Source organism: Aquarana catesbeiana, linkage group LG03 (assembly GCF_042186555.1).
Source record: "Aquarana catesbeiana isolate 2022-GZ linkage group LG03, ASM4218655v1, whole genome shotgun sequence".
NCBI lineage: Eukaryota > Metazoa > Chordata > Amphibia > Anura > Ranidae > Aquarana > Aquarana catesbeiana.
In genome coordinates, this window is record NC_133326.1 from 634,464,151 (window position 1) to 634,491,640 (window position 27,490).

The window sequence follows — 27,490 nt, forward strand, 5'->3', positions numbered from 1 at the left end:
TATCGTGACATGGCCTCTGCAGCTTACACATGTATTTGCAAATGTGTGCATTTAAATATATATGCTTTGATCTAAACCAATCCATTGTAGCTCTGGCTGTACGTTTAGGGTCGTTGTCCTGCTGGAAGGTGAACCTCTGCCCAGCCCCCAAGAAAAGCATCCCCACAACATGATGCTGCCACCACCGTGCTTCACGGTGGGGATGGTGTGTTCAGGGCGATGTGCAGTGTTAGTTCTCCGCCACACATAACGTTTTGCTTTTAGGCCAAAAAATTCAATTTTGGTCTCATTTGACCAACCATGGTATGGCTTTCTTTCAACAATGGCTTTCTTCTTGCCACTCTTCCATAAAGGCCAGATTTGTGGAGTGCACGACTAATAGTTGTCCTGTGGACAGATTCTCCCACCTGAGCTGTGGATCTCAGCAGCTCCTCCAGTGTTACCATGGGTCTCTTGGCTGCTTCTCCGATTAATGCTCTCCTTGCCCGGCCTGTAAGTTTAGGTGGTAGGTGTGCAATTGTGCCATACTCTGTACATTTTCGGATGATGGATTGAACAGTGCTCTGTGAGAGGTTCAAAGCTTGGGATATTTTTTTTAAACCTAACCTTGCTTTAAACTTCTCCACAACCCTTTCCCTGACCTGTCTGGTGTGTTCCTTGGCTTTCATGATGCTGTTTGTTCACTAAGCTTCTCTAACAAACCGGTAAGGGCTTCGCAGAACAGCTGTATTTATACTGAAATTTACCTACACACAGGTGGACTCTATTTACTAATTAGGTGACTTCTGAAGGCAATTGGTTCCACTAGATTTTAGTTAGGGGTATCAGAGTAAAGGGGGCTGAATACAAATGCACGCCACACTTTTCAGATTTTTTTTTTTTTTTTTATTTGGAAAACCATTTATCATTTTCCTTCCTTATGTGTCACTTTGTGTTGGTCAATCACACAAAATTCCAATAAAAAAGTTTTTTTACGTTTTTGGTTGCAACATAACAAAATGTGCAAAATTTCAAGGTGTATGAATACTTTTTCAAGGCACTGTACCTCCACCTGTGCTGTAAAGCGTGGATGGGGAGTTCTGTTAGATTATTTTTGTTCAGCCTGTGGGATTAACGAAAATAATCCATGTGTGTATACCCAGCTGGAATAGAAAAACTCCTGATAAAGGAGTCAATCACATGAGCAGGAAATATCATTGCAAGGAAGTGATCTTTGCAAAACTGCTTTTAAGCAGTTTTGAACAGTAGCTTGTTGCAAACTGAAATGAAAGATTTTTTTAAGCAACTCTGTTGCCATTTTTTGAAAATCTGAAAAGCAGTGATGCACACAAAGTAATCATTACTTACTTTTCCCACTGCCCATAGCGCTAAGAACCTCAAGCTTGCACAAAGATCTTTCGATGTCTGTGTCTCCCGTATCGCTCTGCCAGTCCTACGCCATTACAGTCCAAGACAATATCCCTAAAGCCGGGACCACACTATTCGTTTTTTTTTTTCTCATTCAACCCGTTGGGTTGAACGGAAAAAAAACTGTTAGCTCCAATTGGAGCTGCTATACTAACGATGTGAGGTTAGTTCAGCGATCTCCCCTGCTGAGCTGTTGTGTTCTGACAGGGGGAAGGCCCCCCGCCAGAACACTCCGATCAGCGCTCTCTGCCATTGGCTGAGAGCGCTGATCGGGAGTCGGTCGGATGCTGGTTTTCCAGCATGCACGGCCGGCTTCCATCGAACAGACTGACATACACACGGGCAGAATGTCTGTGTTTTTTGTTTTTTTTTAACCCGCAAATGTCTCCCGATATTCTGCCCGTGTGTGTGGGGCTTAACGCATACAGTGCATCTGGAAAGTATTCACAGCGCTTGACGTTTTCCACATCTTGTTATGTTACAGCCTTATTCCAAAATCGATTACATTTATTATTTTTCCTCAAAATTCTACACATAGTACCCCCATAATGACAACATGAAAGAAGTTTGATTGAAATCTTTGCAAATATTAAAAAAAAATAAATCACATGTACATAAGTATTCACAGCCTTTGCAGTGACGCTCAAGATTGAGCTCAGGTGACAGGATTGTATCAAGGAACAGATTTGGGAAAGAGTACAGAAACATTTCTGCAGCATTGAAGGTTCCAATGAGCACAGTGGCCTCCATCATCTGTAAATAGAAGAAGTTTGGAACTGCCAGAACTCTTCCTAAAGCATGCCGCCAAGCCAAACTGAGCGATTGGGGGAGAAGGACCTTAGTCAGGGAGGTGACCAAGAACCTGATGGTCACTCTGATAGTTTCAGCGTTTCTCAGATGGAGAGAGAAGAACCTTCCAGAAGAACAACCATGTCTGCAGCACTCCACCAATCAGCCTGTATGGTAGAGTGGCTAGACAGAAGCCACTCCTCAGTAAAAGGCACATGACAGCCCACCTGGAGTTTGCCAAAAGGCACCTGAAGGACTCGAAGAGCATGAGAAACAAAATTCTCTGGTCTGATGAAACAAAGATTGAACTCTTGTTGCTGAATGACAAGCATCATGTCTGGAGGAAACCAGGCACTGCTCATCACCTGGCCAATGCCATGCCTACAGTGAAGCATGGTGGTGGCAGCATCATGCTGTGGGGATGTTTTTCAGAGGCAGGAAATGGGAGACTAGTCAGGATCGAGGAAAAGATTAATGCAGCAATGTACATAGACATCCTTGATGAAAGCCTCCTCCAGAGTGCTGTGGACCTCAGAAACTGGGGCGAAGGTTCATCTTCCAACAGGACAACGACCCTAAGCACAACTCTGAATGTCTTTGAGTGGCCCAAACAGAGCCCAGACTTGAACCCGATTGAACATCTCTGGAGAGATCTGAAAATGGCTGTACACCGATGCTCTCCATCCAACCTTATGGAGCTTGAGAGGTTCTGCAAAGAAGAATGGGAGAAACTGTCCAAAAATAGGTGTGCCAAGCTTGTAGCATTATACTCAAAAAGACTTGAGGCTATGATCGGCGCCAAAGGTGCTTCAACCAAGCATTGAGCAAAGGCTGTGAATACTTATGTACATGTGATTTTTTTTCATTTATAATAAATTTGCAAAGATTTCAAACATACTTCTTTCATGTTGTCATTATGGGATATGGTTTGTAGAATTTTGAGGAAAATAATGAATTTAATCCATTTCGCAATAAAGCTGTAACGTAACAAAATGTGGAAAAAGTGATGCGCTGTGAATACTTTCCGGATGCAGTGCATGTTTCTGAAAATTTAAAACGTCAGTTTTGCCGCGCTTACATGCGGCGTTTGCGTTTAGAAGCGTTTTGAAAAAAATTTTTTTTTTTCAAAATAGCCAAAAACGAAAAAACGCCTGTAAACGAAATGCAAGTTACCGCATTTAGCCGCGTTTAGAAGCGTTTGGCGCTTGAAATGCCTCTAAACTCAGTGTCTGAACTCATTTTTTTGCTTTTCAAAAAAGGCCTCTAAACTCAACTGCCTAAAAACGACATTAAACGAACCTGTTTACATGTACTGATAAGATAACATTGGATGAGTTCAGGGGCAGCTGAAAAAAGCATCCAACTGCCTCTGAACGTCCGTTTACCAGCAGCAGTGTACATGATAATGCTGACTACACAGGAGCTATGAGTAAGCACTCGTCATGAGTGCGAAACGCGTCAGTGATCCCTGTACACTTCTGCTGTAGTGTTTTGTATTCTTCTATGATCCAGCTTTTTATTAATAAAAGCACTTATCATTAGACCGGTGTGCGGCTTCCAGTTTTCCTCGGTTTCTCTGCTACACAGGATGTGGTATAGGGGCATGAGTGATTTTTTTCTGCATGATCACAGGTATGGAAAATGATCCAGCAGACAGACTTTGAAAAGAGTTGGGAATTCTTGTCCTGTAGAATATTAGGCTCATGTTTAGGTGTTCCCATAAGAAGTGTGCTCTTTATCTTTGTGATGACGATAACATTAATAATTTTTCACTGAATTATCTATATGGACCATGTATATATTTATTACAGTGATCACATCCCCCTAAGGGTTAAATCACACTTGTGTGTTGTGGTAATATGCACATTACTGCAAAGCAAGGTACAGCAACATGTATGTGCTTATTTTAGATGGCAACTCAGCATACTAAAGCAACAACCCTGCATTTCAGTGCATCGCAACGCAGGGTAACGCACTACTGTGAACTGTTTTGTGCTGAATCAGCAAAAATATTGCTGGTGTGGTTTTTTTTTTTTGGTTCATGCTGGTGTTTTGGCTGTACATTCATAATGCATGTGCTGCCTTAAAGCAAAGTGTGTGTTAGCCACTTCAATACTGGACACTTTCACCCCCTTGCTATCTACCCAGGCCAATTTTCAGCGCCGTCACACTTTTAATGATTATTACTCACTCCTGCAACACTATACTCAAATAAAACATTTTTATATATATTATATATATATTTTTAAGAACTTTATTTTGGTGGTATTTAATCACCACTGGGTTTTTTCGTTTTTTGCTAAACAAAAGGAAAATAGACTGAAACTTTTTTTTTTGTTTCGGTCATAAAATTTTACAAATTGCACAACAAAAGGTGTGGGGTGGCATTAATTACTACTCTCAAGAAAGAATACATTTAGTCCAGTTAAAATTTTTCCATGCCCCTTATTATTTTAGTTGTCCTCTGCAAACATTCCAGTTCCAGGACCTCCTTTTCATGAACTAGTGTATATTCAACATGCGTTCCTCCTAACAATTTCTACTGAAAAACCCCTTGTGTTTATTCCTTTTTGAATACATTAACTAGAATTGTATTACTTTTAGAAACTAAAAGGCAAAACCTTTTCTTAGTTCTAGATAGAGTGGAGATGGATTAGAACCCCTGTCAGTTTTTATTGCTGTCTGTGCCCCTGTTAGAGAGATTCACCCTCTCTATTTGGTGAAAGTAAAAGAAAATCCCAAATTTTGGGTTGTCCCCTGAAAAGTAATAGAGGAGAAATCTTCTAAAATGGGGAAACTAGTTCTGGTGACCTGGGGGTCTCCAAGGAAGTCCCTCAATTTGCAGGGATTTCCTTTCACTTCCTGTTTGGCTATGGGACAGGACATGAAGGGAAATATCTGCAAAGGGACACAGATAGGAGATAAAAATCTGACTGGGGTTATAAACTTCCCTTACCGCATCCAACAGGATTTTTGGGTGAGTAAAAAAAAACTGTTTCAGTCTCATCCACAGGAAGTCTTAAACCTTCATGACAACAAAGCAATCCAACTGGGGGGTGGACAACACAGCAAACAACCGTTAACAGGCCCAATGAAAATGATAAGAACCGGCTACTTCCTGTAGCCCAAAGAGCCACCTGAAGGCACTTACACCCAAAGCTGGCATAACATGAGGCTGCAAGGTGCACATGGTAGAACTTAAAGAGCATGTAAACAGATGGCCAGGCCTTGGAAACCTGGCTTCTCATTCCAGCACCTAGACAAGGATGAATGAGAAAGCAGGGTGAGCTTTCTTGGCCCATCTGGGATAACAAAAAGGAAATCAGTCTTTGTGAAAGAAACAGTGGCTAAGGGATCAACTTACACAGTCTAAACCACATCCAAACCATGAAAGTAAATTTTTCTTAGATGAACTGAACCAGAGAGATGGGAGAAGAATGTCCTGATTAGGGTAGAAAGCAGATACTATCTTGGGAAGAAAAGAAGTCCTGGTCTGCGATACCACCTTGTCCTTGTGCAATACTTTAAAGGGTTCCTTGCGCGATAAAGCCCCCAAAGTGGACACTCACCTAGCTAGGCTGATGGAACAAGAAAAAATATATTTTTGCGTCAGTAGAGAGAGGAACAGCTCTGTGAGGTTCAAATGGGAGCGTCTGATGGTAACCCCTCTTGAAGACGTCATTACGACGAAACGTACATTGGGGTGGAGCTACAGGAAGCAGCGTTGTTCCATTCTGTTGGGGAGACCCGGAAGCGGTGAGGTATTGGGGACAGACAGCGCTCGCACTCAGGTGTAGTGGAGCCAGCCGGCAACAACGTAAGGCTGTGATACACAGGTGCAGAGCAGAATGCACAATATAATGTAAGCGCATTAACAGATGTTTTTAGCTGCAATGAATTGGCATAATAAAAGGTTTTACACTATTGGAGTCTATCTCCCCTCTGATTTTATGGTACTCCTGGTAACGCTGTGAGAAAGAAGAAGTGATGTCCTGGATGTTTCTAACCCCTCAGGGGACAAAGGGTATATATAGACCTTACTCTTAAGTGAGAGGTCATGGTCATTTGGTGAGTTTTCCAGTGTCAAGGATTCACGGTGGTGGATTGAAGCACGGAAGAAATTATTATAATAAAGAACCATTTAAGAGAGCTATTTACATGTTGCACTTTATATAGTGAATTTAATATTTTAAAAAGGACTATTTTTGAAATGTGCATCTTGAATGGAGCACTAATTTTGTAGTACACATTTGAATAGTAATATTGTGTTGTGGTTAATGCACTCTGCAACTAATTTAGATATGTGTTGGAATCAATGCACTGTATTTAAACATGAGTTTTATGTGATTTATAACAAGCAGCGCTGTATCTTGAGAGTACTGGCAGTTTTTTAAGGGGGCAGCACTACACTTTCTAGTTATTTGGTTCTATTAGGTGTAGGAAAACATTTCCGTGATTAGCAGCAAGCCCATTATATATTTTGGCAATCATTTTTTTTTTTATACATATGGTTTTATTATCACAATAGTAACGCGGTAATATTTGCACATAATATGTATCCAGGGCTCGACAAATCCCATCAGTGCAGCCTCAGCAGTGCCCCATCAGTGCAGCCTCACCAGTGCCCCATCAGTGCAGCCTCACCAGTGCCCCATCTGTGCAGCCATACCAGTGCCCCATCAGTGCAGCCATACCAGTGCCCCATCAGTGCAGCCATACCAGTGCAGCCTCACCAGTGCCCCATCAGTGCAGCCTCACCAGTGCCCCATCAGTGCAGCCTCACCAGTGCCCCATCTGTGCAGCCTTACCAGTGCCCCATCAGTGCAGCCTTACCAGTGCCCCATCAGTGCAGCCTCAGCAGTGCCCCATCAGTGCAGCCTCAGCAGTGCCCCATCAGTGCAGCCTCAGCAGTGCCCCATCAGTGCAGCCTCAGCAGTGCCCCATCAGTGCAGCCTCAGCAGTGCCCCATCAGTGCAGCCTCAGCAGTGTCCCATCAGTGCAGCCTCAGCAGTGTCCCATCAGTGCAGCCTCAGCAGTGTCCCATCAGTGCAGCCTCAGCAGTGTCCCATCAGTGCAGCCTCAGCAGTGTCCCATCAGTGCAGCCTCAGCAGTGTCCCATCAGTGCAGCCTCAGCAGTGTCCCATCAGTGCAGCCTCAGCAGTGTCTGTCAGGAAGGGCATGCCAGCAACCAAGATGGTAGCCGCAGAAGACATCCTGAACCTTCAATTTCTGTTAGGAGAATGCCGCAGGTGCACCTGCGCGTGCCGGTGCACACACCTTTTAACAGTTCATGGCGCCAAAATAGGCTATTTAAACTGGGTCAGCACCCAGACTCAATGCTGTCTGCTCTACAGCGTTCCCCGCGTGTCCCTGTTAACCAGTATCTGATATCTGTTCCTGTTGTTTGACCCAGCTTGTTCCTGACGTTCCTGCCTTCTGCCTGCATCAGACCCCGGCTTGTCTTTGACTCTGCACCTGCCTGCTCCTTCTGCTACTTTGCTGCCAGCACGTTACCGATCCGGCCTGTACCCTGACCCTGAGTCAGCCTCTGCATCAGTTCCTGACTTGTCCATCTTTGTATGACCCGGCCTGCCTGTACCTGCCTTCTCTCCAGCCCTTTGGGAGCATTCATCCCACCTGCAGCTGCTCCTCAGCCTGTGGTGTTCCAGTACTAGTCTGTTCCAGCTTCCTGCTTACCGCTGTTCATAGTCTTCCACTGTGTCGGTGTTCCTCCAAAGTCCCACTAGGAGTTCCAGTCCAGCTCTGCTGTCAGCGATCCTGCCAGGCACTTGTGCGATTCTGCACTCCCGCGCCTCCTGTCTGCTCCACCAGGGGCCTCGAGTCAGAGGTGTAAGAGAGGCCGTCCTCTGCATATCAGGCTCTACCACCAGGTACGTGACAGTGTCCCGTCAGCGCAGCCTCACCAGTGCCCCGTCAGCGCAGCCTCACCAGTGCCCCGTCAGCGCAGCCTCACCAGTGCCCCGTCAGCGCAGCCTCACCAGTGCCCCGTCAGCGCAGCCTCACCAGTGCCCCGTCAGCGCAGCCTCACCAGTGTCCCGTCAGCGCAGCCTCACCAGTGTCCCGTCAGCGCAGCCTCACCAGTGTCCCGTCAGCGCAGCCTCACCAGTGTCCCGTCAGCGCAGCCTCACCAGTGTCCCGTCAGCGCAGCCTCACCAGTGTCCCGTCAGCGCAGCCTCACCAGTGTCCCGTCGGTGCAGCCTTTAGCAGTCTCATCAGTGAAAGTGCAGCTACATCAGTGCCTATCAGCACAGCATCATCATCACACATTAGTGTAGAAGAAAAATTATTTATTTGCAAAATTTTATAAGAGAAATAAAAGAAAAAGTTTTTTTTTTTTTTTTTTTGGTCTTTTTTAATGCATTTAGCAAAAAATAAGAACCCAGTTGTGATTAAATGCCACCAGAAGAAAGCTCTATCTGTCTGAAAAAAAATACTAAAAATGTCATATGGGCACAGTGTAGCATGACCGCACAATTGTCATTCAAAGTGTGATAGCGCTTAAAGCTGAAAATTGGTCTGGGCAGGAAGGGGGTGATAGTAATCAGTAGGCAAAAAAAAAAAAACTGGCTCCTAACTTTTTTTTAGCTGGCTCCTACATTCAAAGCAAATTTGTCAAGCCCTGTATGTACCGAAAGTAATGCAAAAGTGGGCATAACATTTTTATTAACTTTCATAGGTCGTTCAGATTTCACAGTAACGCCTCTTTTTTTCATTGCAGATAAAAAATGTATTCCAAGCAGAAGCAATGTGCCGTCATTTAGTTCTTGAGGTAGGAGGGATGCAGACTGTCTGACATCTACAGAAGGCTACAGAATGTTTACAGAGATGACACCATTGACAGGGGCAATGTACACAGATGGATGAAGACATTTAAATGGTGCCATCTCTGTAAACATTCTGTAGGTTTCTGCAGATGTCTGACAGCCTGCAACCCCCTCCTGTTTCAAGAGACAGCACATTGCTTCCGCTTGGAATCCATTATTTATCTTAAATGAAAAAGAAGGGTTACTATAGAGGAAGAGAAAAATGTATAGAAAAAAAAGGGCAAAGAGGGAAAAAAGGGGAAAAGAATGTAACCCCAATTGGTGTATGTTCCCCCATGGGGTCCCATTCTGTACCCCCCCCCCCCCCCGCCTTTCTTTCCATTTTTTAATAATTTAATTTTTTTTTTTTTCCATCTGTGCATCATATCTATACACATTTTTTGTGCCTGCTGTAGGATAAATGGATAGTATTTTGTGCATATTTTTTGCATATATTGTATTGTTCATTGATTCCATATGTTATTCTGGATTTGAATATTCCTCATATATTTCAGCCGGTCATCATCAAGCGTGGACCTGAAGAAGCAATTTGTTGCGACGTGTCAGTTCGATACGCTTATCTGCACAGTATTTTGTGTGCTACCTGTTTGATGTAACCAGTATATTATCCTGTCAATTTGCTTTTAAAAGATACCACTATGGTTTTAAAGAATTTAATAATAAAATCTATTTTTTATTGAGGTTAGTTTATATTTCCTGTCTTGACTTCCCGTTGTTTTGGAACATTTAAAGTCCCTTTATTTGTTGGCGGGAGGAAGGGGATTTGTTAGCCCACCCCCTTTTTGGGGGATTTAGGGTTACATGCCTTTCCCCTTTTTCCTTCCTCCCCACTTTTTCTTTCATAATAATAATTAAAAAAAAGTTATGCCAAACTTTTGCATTACTTTCGGTACAGCCCTTTAACAAGGAAAAAGTGTAACGGTGAGCAGGCTCTGCTACATTGCACGATTGCTGATAGGAATCATGCTGTCAAGAGGATTGAGTAGAGTGAGCAGAGGGAGGATCTTATCAGTGTGGAGGAACAGGAGCATGATAGACAAAATTCCAGGAGAAAGGCAGCAAATGAGGGTCAAGCATGCTACAAAGAAGAGGAAAATAACACGCAACGTGGCAGCTAACGAAAGTTTTGAGAAACTTAACTCACCATTGAACAATAGAACTTAATACGAGAAGTACAGCCAAATGAGCTTTGTTTCCTTCTCCTATGGATCACAAAAGTGCAGTTTGTTCTGCACTCCTGTGACCCATTTTCAGCAGACAGCAGGCTGAAGCCCCCTGTCGGCTGACGTCACAGAGCCAGTCCAGGCTCCTCAGGCAAGATCATAACAATGAAGTCGGGATCTGCCCACATGCCGGGACCGGAACCCGCTGAGAGCCTGAGCTGGCCGCTCCTGAACCCTCCACAGCCCGGCACTCCAATGAGCGCGGGCGGGCAGAGCAGAGAGCTGGTGACTGACAGTTACCAGCTCTCTGCTCGGGGAGCCCTGAGAACCAAGCGATCGGCCATGTTTGATCACTCGGTTCTCAGCCTTAGAGCCGGTGGGGGACAGATTCAGCATCGGGCTGATGCTGCATCCATCTAGGCAAGAATGGTTCTGAAAAAAAAAATAACCCAGCCTTCTCTTTAAATTTTCTGCTGTACTTGTAAAGCTGCAGCTAGGCCGTGCGCCATACAAGTACTTTCATAAGAGAAAATGGTAAAATAGTTCAACAAACAACTTACTTTCAGGACAGCAGCTTTGCTCTCTCCAGTGGCTACAAACACCACAGTTTTGGCTGCATTGATAACCGGGAGAGTGAGAGTAATTCTCTGCGGAGGAGGCTTGGGAGAGTCGTGGATCGGAGCTACAATCTGATCTGTTACCTGCAGGGAGACAAGAAATGAGAAAGGTGCACCAGTCATCCAGAAAGTGATGAAAACTTCTGAAATACTTGTTCCTGTACTGAGGAAGTATGAAAACTACAATTACCAACTATTTTGAAATTGCTAGTTGCCTGGCTGTCAGACTGATGCGTTTTTTTCCGGAATTTTTGAGGCACTGACCCAAAAGAATGCACCAGGATTTCTGACTTTCTTATGACTTTGGTTGCTGTAAGGCAGTGAGGCAAACTGCTGAAGCCAAGGTAAGACAATCAACAAGGTGATTCGTTAACCCTTTCCCAGCAAATGAGCTTACACTCTAATGACTATACAAATGAGTCACGTGAGCTGACCTAGTACACACCTGAAGCTTGCACTTGTCAGTCATGTCTGTTCTCAGATGATTTCTACCTGGTATTTTCCTCTACCCTGCCACCCAGACAAAAACCCACCCGGATACAAGGAGAAGAAGGAGATGCACAGTCTTTGGGGGAATGCAACCAATCCCATCACGGGGCCCTTGCTATAGCAACACAATGTTGAAACTTACTTGTAATAAGGGGTGTCCTGGAAACAGGGACGCTGTGTGACCATCTGGGCCCAGTCCTAAAATCAGCATGTCAAAGGCAGGAAGGTCATTGCCTGGGAAGATCTAGAAGAAACAAAGAATATCCAGAAAACACAAAATACGCTGAGGAAGAATACCATACCATACCATACCATACAAACCCGCAGATCTGAGAAGACAACAATGCTATAGAAGAGCATCAGCATGTACCACTTAGTATATGAGCAAACATTTTTGTCTACACTGGATCTATCGTAATAATATATACATATATACCCGTATGATTGATTTAGTGTAGACAGAAAACGGGTGTTCACATACTGAGTGGCTCTCTGGAGAATATATACACACATACATATATCTATCTATACAGAGAGAGAGAGATCTCCATCTCATATTATATATATATATATATATATATATATATATATATATATATATATATATATATATATATATATAGAGATAGATAGATAGAGATCTCCCTATCTATCCCAAAACCGAGCTTATAATATTTCCTCCCCCACCTGCCTCTTCCCCTGACTTCTCTGTCAAGAGCAATGGCAAAACCATTCACCCGTCCCCACATGTCAGGGTACTAGGTGTTAACCTGGATTCTGAACTCTCCTTTCAGCCCCACATCCAATCACTTTCCAAAGCTTGCCGCCTCAACCTCCGCAATATCTCTAAACTACGTCCCTTTCTAACCAAGGAAACCACAAAGCTCCTGATTCACTCCCTGGTTATCTCTCGCCTCGACTACTGCAACTCCCTCCTCATTGGCTTACCTTTAAACAGACTATCCCCCCTTCAGTCCATCATGAATGCTGCTGCCAGACTCATCCACCTTACAAACTGCTCAGTGTCTGCTACTCCTCTCTGCCAATCCCTCCATTGGCTACCACTCGCCCAACGAATTAAATTCAAAATACTAACAATAAGTTACAAAGCCATCCACAACTCTGCCCCCAGCTACATCACTAACCTAGTCTCAAAATATCAACCTAATCACCCTCTTCGTTCCTCCCAAGACCTCCTGCTCTCTAGCTCCCTCATTACCTCCTCCAGGACTCCTCCCGAGCCTCACCCATCCTCTGGAATTCCCTACCCCAATCTGTCAGACTGTCTCCAAATGTATCCACTTTTAGGCGATCCCTGAAAACTATCCTCTTCAGAGAAGCCTATCCTGCCTCCATCTAACAACTGCACTATTTTCTCCATTAGCTCATCCCCCACAGCTATTACCCTTTTGTATAACTTGACCCTCCCTCCTAGATTGTAAGCTCTAACGAGCAGGGCCCTCTGATTCCTCCTGTATTGAATTGTATTGTAATTGTACTGTCTGCCCTAATGTTGTAAAGCGATGCGTAAACTGTCGGCGCTATATAAATCCTGTATAATAAATAATAATTATAACCTGTATGGTGCCTGTATTGTAGGTTATACCTGATGCATGTGTACAAAACTGTAAGGAAGGCTCCACATACATACTGGAATATAGAGACCTATAATACATGACTGCATACATCATATAAGGCATTAGATACCACATATATGGAATATATATACCTCTAACTCAGAGTCCCCTATACTCCACATAATACCCTATATAAAGTATAGAAAATCTTAAACTGGTATTAAAGGCAAGTTTTTTGGATTCTTTATAACAAACATGTTACCCTTACCTGCTCTGTACAGTGGTTTTGCATAGAGCAGTCCAGATTCTCCTCTTCTCGGGTCCTCTGCTGGTGTTCCTGGCCCCTCCCTCTGCCAAGTGCCCCCACAGCAAACAGCTTGCTGTGGGGGCACCCGAGTAGGCTCGCTCCTGAGCCGCTGCTCTGCGTGTCCATGCAGACACAGAGCCATGGCTCGGTCCCGCCCCCTCTCTCTTCTCACTGGCTCACTGCCTGTGATTGACACCAGCGGGAGCCAATGACTCCCACTGCTGTCTCAGCGAGTGAGGAGGGAGAGACCTCAGAGACCCGAGGTTCTCGTGCACATCGCTGGATAGCGATGTGGCTCAGGTAAGTATTAGGGGGGGGGCTGCTGCACACAGAAGGTTTTTTTACCTTCATGCAAAGAATGCATGAAAGTAAAATGCCTTGTGCCTTTAGAGCCTCTTTAACGTTCATGTCATATGCAGAACTGTCACTGCACAGCGCCCTCACATACAGCCAGCAATATAAACCCTACACATGGAATACAGAGACACAAACCCATATTGCACAGCTGGATTCTCACCTCTCTCAGTTTCTTGGTATAGTCAGATGCTGCCTCATCCACAGACAGAGACGGGTCAATGGTGATGAACTGAGACTCTGAAAGTACTCCATGTGGAACAAGCTGACGCTGGGACAAAAAAAAAAAAAAAAGGAAACTGAATATGGTTATGTTGTTCCTAAAGAAATGATACTAGAGAACCACTAACGGCTCCAAATTCTGGTACCTGATGGCCAATGTTCTTCCTTTCTTGCTGTGGTCTAAGCCAACAACACAAGCCGGCAATAACTAAACCACGAGAGGAGGAAGATGATGGCCAAGAGCCTCTATGATTGTGGTTGGCTGTGGCTGTGCTCTAGGAAACGGCTTGTTCTATCCCCTGCCTGACATTGGCAACCTTTCATCTGCTTCAAGCACAGATGACAATTAAACATGTGGCTACAAACCCGGAATGTGAGGATACACGCGTCAATCTGCTTATTACATATACATCAATCTGCATGCTTCCTTATGGAGCTGGCCTTGCTCTGTGCTTTGTTATAGCAACCCTTTATTAAAACACGGCGTACACCAAAGGAAACCAAAATTACATATACACAAAACTACAGTATATGATTTGTTACCCAAGAAGGAACTCCAGGTACACAACTAACATACAACAAATACATATTTTGCTTGCTAAAGAGTTTTATATCATTCTTGAGTATGAACAGAACGGATTTTTATACTACTTAGCAGCGATCCAAACATGGGATTTAAGTCATTCAGGAATTTTTTTACATTTTTTTTTCTTTTTTATTAATTTTGATTAATTTAATTAGAAAATACATTACATAACATTACATTCATATTCAATATATACATGTAGTACTGCTTGAGTATGCAAACCATAAAACATTTAAAATACCCTTTATGGAAACTTTTTTGTACACATGTGATTTATAAAAGATAAGGTTGGGCCGAGTACATAGATACCCAACATGCCAAGTTTTAAAATTTCCGCACGCCCCCAAACGTCAACGAACTTTGGTGCTCTATATTTTCATAGGCAACGCTTTAACCCCTCGATGTCAGCTGCACACATATGTGGCCGCTCGGGGGGGGTGGGGGGGGGTGGGGGTGGTCTTTAATGCTGAGCGGCCCAGTTAAAACAGCTTACCATACTGAGAGCGCGCTCCCAGCATGGTAGTTGGTGGGTATCGGAAATGCCCCCCGATGCATACTAGCAATCTCAAGCTTTCCAATCATGTGACAGCCAATCACAGCGGTCCCATGACCCAGATGCCTGCCCCTGCCTGCAGGCTTTTAAGAACTCTTAAAAGGGCAAGAAGGAGGTCGCTGTGAAGAATTTAAATGCCCCCACCGGTCATTAGTTTAGAAATAGCTGTGAATAATGGGCCTAGATTACTTAAAATACTTAAAATTACTTAGAACCCCCAAACATTATATATATTTTTTTGAACACCCTAAAGAATAAAATGGCGGTCGTTGCAATACTTTCTGCCACACCATTTTTGCGCAGAGGTCTTACAAGCGCACTTTTTTTTTTGGAAAAAATACACTTTTTTGAATTAAAAATAAATAAGACAACAGTAATGTTAACCCATTTTTTTTTATATTATGAAAGATAATGTTACACTGAGTAAATTGATACCCAACATGTTGTGCTTCAAAATTGTGCCCGTGGAATGGCGACAAAATTTTACCCTTAAAAATCTCCATAGGCGATGTTTAAAAATTTCTACAGGTTACCAGTTTTGAGTTACAGAGGAGGCCTAGGGCTAGAATTATTGCTCTCACTCTAACGATCGCGGCGATACCTCACATGTGTGGTTTGAACACCGTTTTCATATGCGGGCGCTACTCACGTATGCTCGTCGGGAGGGGGCTTTAAAAAAAACAAAAAAAAAAAAAAATTGGGTCACTTTTATTCCTATTAAAAGGAATGTAAACATCCCTTGTAATAGAAAAAAAGCATGACAGGACCTCTTAAATATGAGATCTGGGGTCAAAAAGACCTCAGATCTCAAATTTACACAAAAATGCAATAAGAAAAAAAAATAAATAAAAAAAAAAAAATTAAAAAAAAAAAAACAAACGTTCTACTTTAAGCGATATGGGCAGAAGTGACGTTTGACCATCTTCCCCTCAGTTGGCAGCCAGACATCCACGGGAGAGGATGCGATCGTCTCTGCCGCTACCGGCGGGTCCGGTAAGCGTCGGAGACGACTGGAGCGCGGCGGGAGGGGGGGTGGGCACCTCTCTAGCCGCTGATAAAAGTGATCTCGCGGCAAATCCACCGTGGAGACCACTTTTATCTTAAAGAGAAACGCATGTCGTTCCCGAAAATACCGGGATTACGGCAACTAGCTGCTGCCATAACCCCGGTATTTAGCACAAAGTACAGACATATGGGTACGTCGTTTTGCGTGAAGTGGTTAAAGTACAGCCAAAGTTTGGCTGACGTCGTGGAGCCGGTCCAGACTCGAGCAAGACTGCAACAATAAAGTCGGGATCCGCCCACATGCCTGGACCGGCACCCGGCTCAGCCTCTCAGCGAGCAGCCGAGAGGCTGAGCCTGCTGTTCCCGCCCCCTCCACAGCCCAGCGCTCCAGTGACCGAGGGGAGGGGCAGAGCAGACAGCAGTGACTGACAGTCAGAAGCTCTCTGCTCAAGGAGCTGTGAGAATTGAGCAATCAGCGGTGTTTGATCACTCAGTTCTCAGTGTTAGAGGCATTGGGGGACAGATGCAGCATCGGACCGAGGTACCGAGGCACCTAGGCAATTACGATTCATAAAAAAACAAAAAAGACAAAACAAAAAAAAAAAAACCAAACAAACATACTTCTCTTTTAAGATGAAAAGTTAAAAAAAAAATTTAAAAAGGGTCTACTTTTAGTTGCACTTTAAAGCGGAACTTCACTCTCACAATCAAAATGGACTGTTTTTAATCCTCATGCTGCCAGTAAATATAGGAAATTATATTATATTTACTTGTTTTAACTTTTTTATTTATTTATTTTTACATTTCTTTAGTTACTTTCTGGTTTCCATATCCAGCCAAATGATGTCATACATCCCAGGAATCTTCAGGAGGTGAGGAGGAAGTTTCTCAGCTAAGCACACCCTCCTGCCTGCATGCCTGAGTTAAGGGCAGATGGATTCCAGATTCAAGGAAGTGAATTCATCTGCGCTTACTTAAAGTGGTTGTAAACCCTTACAGACCACTTTGACCTACAGGTAAGCCTAGATTAAGGCTTACCTGTAGGTCCAAGAAATATCTCCTAAACCTACATGGTTTAGGAGATATTTGCAAAAAGACAGGCAGAGGTGCGCAGGCGCACTGAGCATGCCGCTGCTAGCGGCGATATGCCGTTAGTGGCGGTTCCCCTGCGCATGCACGGGAGTGACGTCATCGCGGCTCCGGCCAATCACAGCGCCAGAGCCACGATACCCCGAAAGAAGATGGACGCTCCGTAGCAGAGGGGACAGCGGTGACATCGCAGGCTTCTGTGTCAGGTGAGTGACACATAATGCGATGCATAGTAGCCCATTATGCTTTACCTTTGCAGGGAAACAGAGGAAGTAAACTCATCAGGGTTTACTTCCTCTTTAAGATGGCAGCAGCCAGAAATGCTACAGGGGGCGTTTTTCAAAAGTGATTTCTTAGCAAAATAAAGCATGGAGATATGGATGGATGAGTCAGTTTGCTGTGAATATTAAAAATGAATTAAATGGTGCTTTTGGTTTGTGCAGCTCAGATATAGTTTAGTTCCACTTTAAATCTTTTGTTGCCACCAACATATGTCATAGGTCGGCAGCAGTGGTGGGTTGTACACAGAATCTGTGCAAGTAAATACCCATGCGATCCGATTCTGGAGCGGACCAAAAAAAAAAAGGGGGTCCTGCATGACTTTGGTCCGAATTCGATGTAAATTCAGCCATACAAGCATCGCACAGACATCGCATGTGATTTGCACAGCAGTGTGGTGCGAATCACATGCGTTGTCTGACATTGCAGCAGTGGGAACTGGCCCTTAATCTGACAAGCTGACTGATGGAAGTGCTCTATACAGCTGCTGGATTTCTTCGGCACACCCTATCAACATTGTGCCCCTGCCCCTCACCCCCGCCATGTTTCCCGAGCTCCCATTGGTGGACCTGGGAAAGGCATTTCGGGTGCTGCTGGGTAGAGGGGAGGGAGATCAGGTAACATTCACTGATCTCCCCTTCCTACTAAGAACCACAGTTTCACAGGCGCACACAATTTTAAGATTTGACATGTTGGGTATCTATTTACTCTGCACCATTTTTTTTTTGCCAAAAATGGGGTAATATATTGTGTTTTAGTGCCCTAAAATTAACTTTAGTCTCAGATCACACTGCCGCGACCTGAAAGTCATGCGATTTACAGTGCGACTTTGCCAGGCGACTTCCTGGCAATTCGCTGACCACTTGAGTACTACTTGATATGACTTTGAAGCAACTTTCTGGGAATGCCTGGGTAATTTTCCTATAATGTCGGATCCAAATCACATCAATATAGATGAGGATCTGACTTGGAGGCAACTTCCTTCCATTCAGGGTGGATAAAAATCAAGGATTTAAAAAAATAAATAAATAAATAAATCTGATTTTTTTAATTTTTATTTAAATCAGATTTTTTTGATTTTTATCAAATTTATTTTAATAAAATGCTTTTGAAGTAAAAATCTTTCTAAGGATAGTTTTCTATTGAAGATACATTAATAAGTTAATTTATTCAGCATGAAATGAAGCTTAGTTATGTAGCATGACGCTGTAAATTCTGCAATATTTACATTTTTGGTAAACTCATTCAATAAATCCAAGCTCTGCAAGCTGAGATAACATGCACTGCATTGATGCATTCACACAATTTCACAGTAACCGTGAGATAAAACAAAGTTCAGGAATATTCCTTTAGCCCAGGGGTCTCCAAACTGCAGCCCTAGGGCCAGATGCGGCCCTTTGCTTGCCTTTATCCGGCTCTTGGGGCACTATTCATCCCACTGATATGAGACACTATTCCGCCCTCTGACACCAAAAATGGGGCATAATTCCTGCCACTGACATCAACAATGGAGTGATATTCCTCCGCCTAATACAAAAGATTGGGCACTGTTTACTCCCCCTGATACCAGAAAAATGTTCTATTGCCACTGGCCACAGTCCGGCCCCCTCTAAAGTCTGAAGGACAGTAAACTGGCCCTTTGTTTACAAAGTCTGGAGACCCTTGCTTTAGCCCATTGCTTTGCAAACCTATGTACACTACAAATTGTATGACTGACTCGGTTCTGATATCGCTGTTTTACTAAACCTGACAGCCTATTATTCCAAATAGGAAACCTTCATTTTGTTTGCAAATATTAAAGATTCCAAGTACCAGCAAGAATGAGTCCTTATATTTAAAGAGCACCTGTCATTTCAGATCCATCATGGCGGGGCCTGTTAGCGGGCATCCACTCACCTGCTGCCGCCACGTCCCTCACCTTGTTGTGTCACTGCTGCATCACCAGCCGTCCCATTAAAGTGAATGGGACTGTCGGCGAGTCAACAGCGGGTCAGAGGAGGAGCCACTGCGGGACAGAGATGACAGCTGCTCTTTAAAAATTATGATATAAATCCAGTCGATTTAAATCAAGCCCTTTTTACTAGTAATCTAAATCAAATCCACTCAGCTTCCATTAAAATCTATGGGCACAAGTCAGATAGAAGTCGCCTTGAAGAACCTTTTCTAAAGTCGGACTGATTTCAGTAGTGCTAAGGCAGCCATCAATGACCAACATGGGATTTCACATGTCACATGACTTGGGGTCTCGCAAGTCGCATCCCAAGTCGCAGCAGTGTGCACCAAGCCTCTGTGTATCTGTTACGGAAATATTGCGATCGATAAACTGTCGGGCTAATATCATGTGACATAAAGATCTGGAACTACCACTAAATTTACTCTTTAGAAAATATGTTTTGGGGGTTTTAAGTAATCTTCAGGCCTAAAATAATTGTTTTAAACGTTAAAAAAAAAAAAAAATGCAAAAAAGGCTCTGGTAGCAAAAGGGTTAAAATTTAACAGAAGAATACAATTCACATTCTGTACAAGCTTTCTGCAACTTCCTGCATTGCAAAGCCGGTCTTGTTTCTGTAAGGTTCTAATTATGAAATATCATGTTCATGCCGCAGTGTGAGGTCACCTATCAGCCTGCCTACTGGTATGTTAAATGGACCTCTAATCCAACGTTAATGTAAAGCCATAAAAATGGATTTGCAGAGATTGATAAATAAATAATGATAGATGAGCTGCATGACTTCCTAATCTTCGAGAAAAGACGCTGAGCTCCATTTGTGCCGGCCACATCTGTAAAAACCTAAACACTGGGTCATGTGATTGCCAACGAATGGCAAGATCTGATTGGCTCATTTACCCGCTCAGCAAAGATCATGTGACCAAAACTGACAGGACTGTTGCATTATGTTACAGTAGAGGTAAATCTCAAATGATATTTTCAAATGCATTATGTATTATAAGCAATTGCCAGTTTGTCTTTTATCTTAAAATACAGTTTTCACCTTTTTTTTTTTTTTTTTTTATCTTTTATTGCACATTGGCACTGTTGATCTCCCGCAGCCTCTTTACAGCTACATCTTGCCCTCCAGCATGTGGCACTAAAATTTCTCAGGGCAGGTCTATTGCTGAATCATGCCTGTGTAATGTGTGTGGGTATGGCTGTTTGTAGCCCCCATTAGGAGAGCATGTGACATGATAACCACGCAGGTGTACAATAGGAAGCCAGGGACAGAACGTAATCACCCTAGAACAGAAAGTACCTGAACAAGGACCTTCAGGCTCCATTCACATCAATGCGTTTTTCATGCTTTTTTGCCATAACGCAGGACATTATTTTTAGCATGGGCTCCTATGGAACACATTAACATCAATGCATGTTTGTGCATTTTTGGAAAGAGTCAGGGACTTTTTTTTTTAAATGCACAACACTGCTTTTTTTTTTTTTTGCTTTTTTGGTTCAACAGACTTCAACGGAGGAGCTGCAGAAAAGCAGATTTTTTTGTTTTTGCTTTTACTACATTATTGCCGCTATTTGCATTTTTAAATCTGCCCAACAACAAATTTGCCTTTGTTGTTGGGCATTGCATTTTGCCGCATTTGCCCTTTGCTTTTTCACATGGCAAAAGTAGTAATTTTAGGTGTATAAAGGTGGCCATATACTATACAACACACATTTTGCCTGTGAAAAAACGAGGGGCAAAATGCTGCAAAACGCACAGTAAAAAAAACATGCACCCCACAAAATGCCAAAATGTCCCATAAGCCACATGTAGTGCAGCCAATTGAAATCAACGGGCTGCCCTATGCGTGTCACAGGAAAAAACAGCCACAAAACGTTCGCTCCCACTATGTTCGATGTGATTGCGCTCTGAAAGTGAAATTGGTGCCGTAACACAAGAACAATGAGGCTCCACTGACATCTGTGAGTTTCCTTGCATTTCAGAAATGGGCTACACCAAAAATCGTAGTAAAAACGCACCAAGCTCCACTCTATAAAAAAAAGTTGCGAAGCTTCTTTGGGGCGATTTCTGTGTGTAGAGCAGCCCATTCAGGTGGATGGGCCGCAATATGTGTGATAAGTGAAAATGCTCCAAAACGCCTCCCCACCTCGCAAAAAAAAAAAAAGGACGCATGTGGGAATGCGAGTTCCCGCAATGCAGAGTTGTGAACGGGGCTTGACAGCTGAGTGTTTCTGTCCACTCCCTTCTATGTACTTGTATAAAGATGGCCATACACTATGCAATCTGATTGTATATTATCTATTTAGTGAGAAGGGTGAGCACTGATTGATTGCATTTCATTTAAAAAAGGTGCAGCTGGGAATAGGAGGGTGGATGATGCAGGGTGTATGCTAATGAGGTCAGCTGGTCAACTCCTTCCTGTGTCATGACCTAAAGTCTGTCCAGGAAGTAAGACATTACTAATGGATACGTCTGGAAACATGGATGTGGACAAGTAAAGTAAGTGTATGCAGAATTAATGTAAATAGATTTTTGTCCAGAATGTATAATTTCCAATGTGATTAGAGTGATAAAAGATGGTAGTAGTGACAGTCCCAGTAGCACATCCCTTGAGTGTACATCCACCACCGATACGGGTACTGTGCTTACTGGAACAAGTGGACTCAGATACCATGGTATTGAGTCAATAAGGCGTGTGTAATCCAAACAATGGTTACATAGGTTATTCAGTAGGTATCGCGTGTCACCGCCTTCCGTCAGGGTTGCCACTCACTTGATTATATTAAGCATTCCGATGAACCATGTAAACATAAAAGAGCCTCCACCTACTGAAAAACGGTATTGGTAACTTTATGTAAAAATGGTTGAAAACTTACATCACCTCCAAAAGCCTGTCATATTAGCCAGCAGGAAACAACAGCATATACAACACAACTTCCGGGATAGAGCATGGACCCGACGCGTTTCGTCTGTTAATCCTGGACTTGAGCTGACAGCAAACTTTAATCCGCTGTCAGCTGAAAAGAGGTCACGGGGTGCAGAAACAAAATGCACTCCTGTGCCCTACAGAAGTATAGCTAAAATAGCTTTGACTGCACTTCTCTTTTAAGGCATATAAGAGATTTTATAAATACAGTATATGTATGCTCCAAGACCCCTTTCACACGGGGGCACGGGCCGCGTTACCGGTAAAGTGCCCCTAGTTTTACAGCTGTTATAGCTGCGCTTTTCGTCCACTAGCGGGGCGCTTTTAACCGCGCTAGCGGCCGAGGAAAGGGTTAAAACCGCCTGCAAAGCGCCGCTGCCGAAGCGCTATGCAGGCGCTTCAGCAGCGCTGCCTATTGATTTCAATGGCAGGAGCGGTGTATACACCACTCCCGTGCCCCCCAAAGACGCTGCTTGCAGGACTCCAGCTCCAGTGTGAAAGCACTGTGGCTTTCACACTGGGGAGGCTTGAGATGCACTTTTCAGGTGCTATTTTTAGCGCTAAAATGCCCGAAAAGTGCCTTCAGTGTGAAAGGGGTCTAAGGCTCACTTCTTTTTTTGCTTCTGCACATAATGAATTGATAATGGGGTTATATAGTGACAAAACCGGGTTGATAGAAAAGCAGAATAGGCACCCTCCATGGGCGCCAAGCTGCTGAAGGCACTGAGGACAGCTCAGTCCTGCAGATTACAGCTCTCCCCTTGTAAGCTGTACCAATCTGCTCTGCTGGCGCTGAGTGACAGTCGCCTCCTCAATTTCAGGAGAACCCAATAAACAGAGCACAATGCCTAGCTGCCAGTGAGCTCTGACGATTACGCAGGGAGAGTCGCGTTCTTCCTGTGTAATCTGCAGGACTAAGCTGATCCCTCTGGTCTTGCTCTGTATCCATTTATGAATGAAAGCTACTACTAGTCAGCTCACCAGGTGAAAACAGAGGGAAAAAGACTAAAAAAAGAAAACTAATGCAGCCACCACATCTAATGATTGGTAAGCTGCAATATATTCCATTTTCAATTTTGGGTTTAATACGGTTTTAAAAACAAAAATTGTGAGCAGGTTGCTCTGTATTGCACTACTTTAATCAAGCTTCTTCACCTTGAGTGTCAGAGGTGCTACAGTTTTGATGCAAATAAAAGGAAAAAAATAAATAAATAAAAAGCACATTTTGGTAGCAGTTATTGAATCAATTATGTTAATTCATGCTGAGAAGTCATTTCCAGCATGGGGAATTTACTGAAAACTGACACCCACGTTATCACACAAGTTAAACGCAAACAGAAGGGCACTCCCTATCAAAACACTATTATGCCATCTGGCATTCTGTGTATGCCTTGGCCTTACCGTGACCCGCGCTGAACGAGCAGATTACCGTACTGAGCCACAGAAAGGCCAATTCAGCGTCACACTGCAAACAGACATCTGAGCCTAATGAATGATAAATCAGGGCCGGGCAAATCACAGGGACCAGACAGCACTATTCCTGCTGATGTAATTTCATCCCCTTTAAGTACACCTGTCTTCAGAGAACCATGGAAAGTGCCGCTGCTAACCTTGCCTTCTGAAAGTAATAGTTCCCCAACTATCATGGTGATGCTTCCACTTACTCGCTGACCTCAAACAAACCTACAGATAAGCAATTCTGACACTCTACTGGCACCCTTTACAACATTCTTTCTTCAAGATCTGTAGTATTAAAGCCAGACAACTAGCATTTTCAGAAAAGGGCCAGCGAGAGGAAGCCCCATACTTTTCTAATTAAAAAGGGAACCTATTAGTATGAAAATACTGAAACGGCCATTACAGACTTATTCTTAAAGGTGCAGGCTGGAGCTAGGATCTGAACCCTTAAGTCACTACCTGGTGAGTCACTCACCTGGAACAAGCAGGCAGCCAGTGAAGTTTGAAATTTCGAAAGTCCCTTCCTGGAAGTTTGTTCAAAGTCAGTGACTCAATAGTCGTGATTGTTTGGACTTAAATCCACATTTGTTCTGCTTTAAGGCCCTCATAGACAGTTCAAATTTTGTCTGATTCCTGCAGAATTGGCCAAAATTCAAGAAATGGTTGGCTCTGGAAGCACCACCCAGCGAGACAAAAGTCACAAATTTTGTTTTGACTTAAAGTAGAGTTCCACTCAAAAGTGGAACCTCCACTTACCTGTCTCCTTCCCCCCCTCCGGTGCTACATTTGGCCCCCTTTCGGGGGGTACTTGTTTTTGACAGGTACTGTTAGCCACTTCCGGCATACGGGGCCGCGGCCCAGTCTCTCGGAAGCTCAGCCCCCTCCTCTTTGCTCCGCCGACGGACCAATTAGAAAGCACAGCGTGCTTCGCGCATGAGCAGTAGGGAACCAGCTGTGAAGCCGAAAGGCTTCACTGCCGGGTTCTTATACCAGGAAGGCGGCGGCTGCACCCAACAGTCGATACGAAGATCGGCTGGGGTGCCGACATCACAGGCTCCCTGGACAGGTAAGTGTCCATATATTAAAAGTCAGAAGCTGCAATATTTGTAGCTGCTGAATTAAAATTTTTCATGGGGGGTGGAACTTTGCTTTAAGCAGGCCACAGATTACTCCATTTTCTTTCCTTCCATCACAGGTGGAAGAAAAGAAAAATGTTTGATTTCCCCATGAACACAGTCAGTGTTGATTAGAGAACCCCTTTCGCAGCTCTATGTTGTTCTCCCGGGTGGCAGAAGACACTGATAACTGATAGTGGCTCTAGCCGTTGGCTGTAATTGCATGCCAAAAATCAGACAGGATGGTTTACGCAAGTCAATAGATGAACTGACTTGGGTACAATCAGCCTGCCCACACGCAGAACGAAATTCGTCTGGTCCCTGCTGAACCGGCCAAATTTCGATCCATGTACGGCCGGCTTAAGCCAGGTAGAATATTATTGGACGAAGAGTGACTGCACCCTATCAGATCTCAGATTCCAGTGTGACTGCATCCTGCGCCATTGAACTCAGGCAGCCATGGGTGTTGTGACTGCCTGACTACAATAGTCAACTTTGTGGGAACAGTTTGGGGATGGCCCCTTCCTGTTCCAACATTACCGCGCACCAGTGCACAAATCAAGGTTCATAAAGACATGGATAAGCAAGTTTGGGGTGGAGGAACTTGACTGGCCTGCACAGAGTCGTGACCTCAACCCAATAGAACACCTTTGGAATGAATTAGAGCAGAGACTGTGAAACAGGCCTTCTCATCCACATAAGTGCCTGACGTCACAAATGCACTTCTGGAAGAATGTATTGGGACTCCTAAACCTTGTGGACAGCCTTCCCAGAAGCGTTGAAGTTGTTATAGCTGCAAAGGGTGGGCCAACTCAATTTTGAACCCTATGGACTAAGACGCCATTAAAGCGCATGTGCGCGTAAAGGCAGGCGTCCCAATACTTTTGGCAACATAGTGTTCATGGCAGATTTAAAGCAAACCTGCCATGAGATTAAAATATGCAGGACACACCTGCCGGTCCTTCCTTCTGAGAATGCTAACTGCAGACTGTACTTGTCTTTGTTATTTTCAGAGTTACTGACCTTCATTTAGGGTTTGGCTTTGTCCTCTCCCATCCCATCTACTGGTCAGTAAGGTCACCCCTCACAATAATTGACCGCTAGTGAGGGACAGGGAGGAAAGGGTCAAATGTGAACGTCGAGGGAGGAAGTTGATAGTTGCATAATGGTGCACCCTGAAATTTAAGGCTCCTGGAGACCTCACAGTGTGCATTTCATTCCCATTATCAGTGTAGATGACTATAGATTGTTTTTTTAGCATTCAAATTTCATATTGACAGCTGTAACCACACTACTTGCTATAGTGAACACATTAGCAAAGTCTCTCCCCAGCCAGCTACATACCAGATACTCTCCATACGTGCTCTCAGGATCCGTGAAGGGAACAAGCCTCTCGTCGCACATGGCCACCTTCCAGCCCTCTGTATTGAGCCCGGCTGTTTTGGGCAATTCCCGGCTGAGCAGCTGTACCAGACTCCCTCCAGACAGTCCCAGGCTGAAGTTACTCTTCCCCCGGGATTCATGGACCAGGAGCTGTGACAAAGAAAGCGCAAGCTCTGCCGGAGAGGGGAACTCGCGGATCTGACGACTGGAAGACATCACGGATCTGGAGAAAAGAAACCACCAATAATACATTATACAGAGATATTCAAATACTAAAAGCCTAAATCTGATAACACACTATATAATGGAATTGTACATCTTCTTTAGATCTACCAACAACTACATAAGGTCTGTTTTATTGGAAGCAAATTGAATGGATTGTTTAAATTTGTGTTCAAATTACATAGTTTTGGTAAATCTAAAGCTGGCTATGTATGTTACCATCTATTTGTACAATCTCCTTCAGATCTACTACACAACTACATAATGTGAGGGTCTATATCAGGGTTTCTCAACCAGGGATTCTCCAGAGGTTGCTAGGGGTTCCTTGATCAATGAGCAATTTTTTCATCTCAGATAAGTTCCCATTGACCCTTTTAGCCATCTGTAAGGTGGTAATTCTTCCCAATGACCACAAGTGTAGGGCGCATTCTTCCCACTGACCATACAACTAATGTAGCACGAGTTGTAGATTTAGTCAATTTTAGGAGGTGTTCCCTGATACCGTAACGTTATTTTAAGGGTTCCCGTGTTGATAAATTTGGAAAAGACTGGTCTATAGTTTCTAATTAAATCTAATCAGTAAGGCCCTCACACTACATCGTTTTTGGTAGATCTTAAGGAAATTGTACAATTATATCACAAGGTGTGCATGGTCAGTTTAAAAAGACACGGTCACCTGTCCATTACAAGCAAAGTGACGGTACCTCCAAATTGCCCAGTCCTCGTCAGCAAGGATATTTATCCATCCACATTCCTTTACTGCCTCCCCACTGCAAGAGTCAACCCTGGGTAGAGTCAACCCTGGACAGGCATAAGTGTGTTTTAAAAATCTTGACCCGATAGCACGTAAAGTACGGGGTGTCATGTACTATGTTCCCATCCATCCCAAACATGTGCTGGAGGTGCAATTCAGACTCAGATAACATCTTACATATCTCCTGGTCTTGCCCCATTATCCAGCCCTTCTGGATTGCTGTTCAAAATCTATATTACCCTCTCCTACATGACCCAGTCTTTTTCTTATTGCATCATAACAATATTCCTAAATTAATACACAGGAGATCAATTCATCCTCATTTGATCAATGTGGCCAAAAGTAGCCTCCCTGGGTCTTAGAAACAATCTCACGCACCTTCCGTTGCCATGTGGGTG

At 43.8% G+C, this 27,490-nt stretch overlaps 1 protein-coding gene across 3 annotated transcripts in view; it reads right to left on the reverse strand.

Moving 5' to 3' along the window:
- PGLS (6-phosphogluconolactonase) overlaps positions 1 to 27,490 on the reverse strand; it is a 45,110-nt gene that overhangs the window by 2,106 nt on the left and 15,514 nt on the right. For all 3 annotated transcript variants that reach the window (XM_073622502.1, XM_073622503.1, XM_073622504.1), the window contains exons 2-5: positions 26,078 to 26,339; positions 13,712 to 13,819; positions 11,453 to 11,554; positions 10,765 to 10,905 (exon numbers count right to left, since the gene is read on the reverse strand). In XM_073622502.1, coding sequence (XP_073478603.1) covers positions 10,765 to 10,905; positions 11,453 to 11,554; positions 13,712 to 13,819; positions 26,078 to 26,332 — 606 coding nt within the window. In that variant the 5' untranslated portion in view covers positions 26,333 to 26,339. The remainder of the gene's footprint in view (positions 1 to 10,764; positions 10,906 to 11,452; positions 11,555 to 13,711; positions 13,820 to 26,077; positions 26,340 to 27,490) is intronic.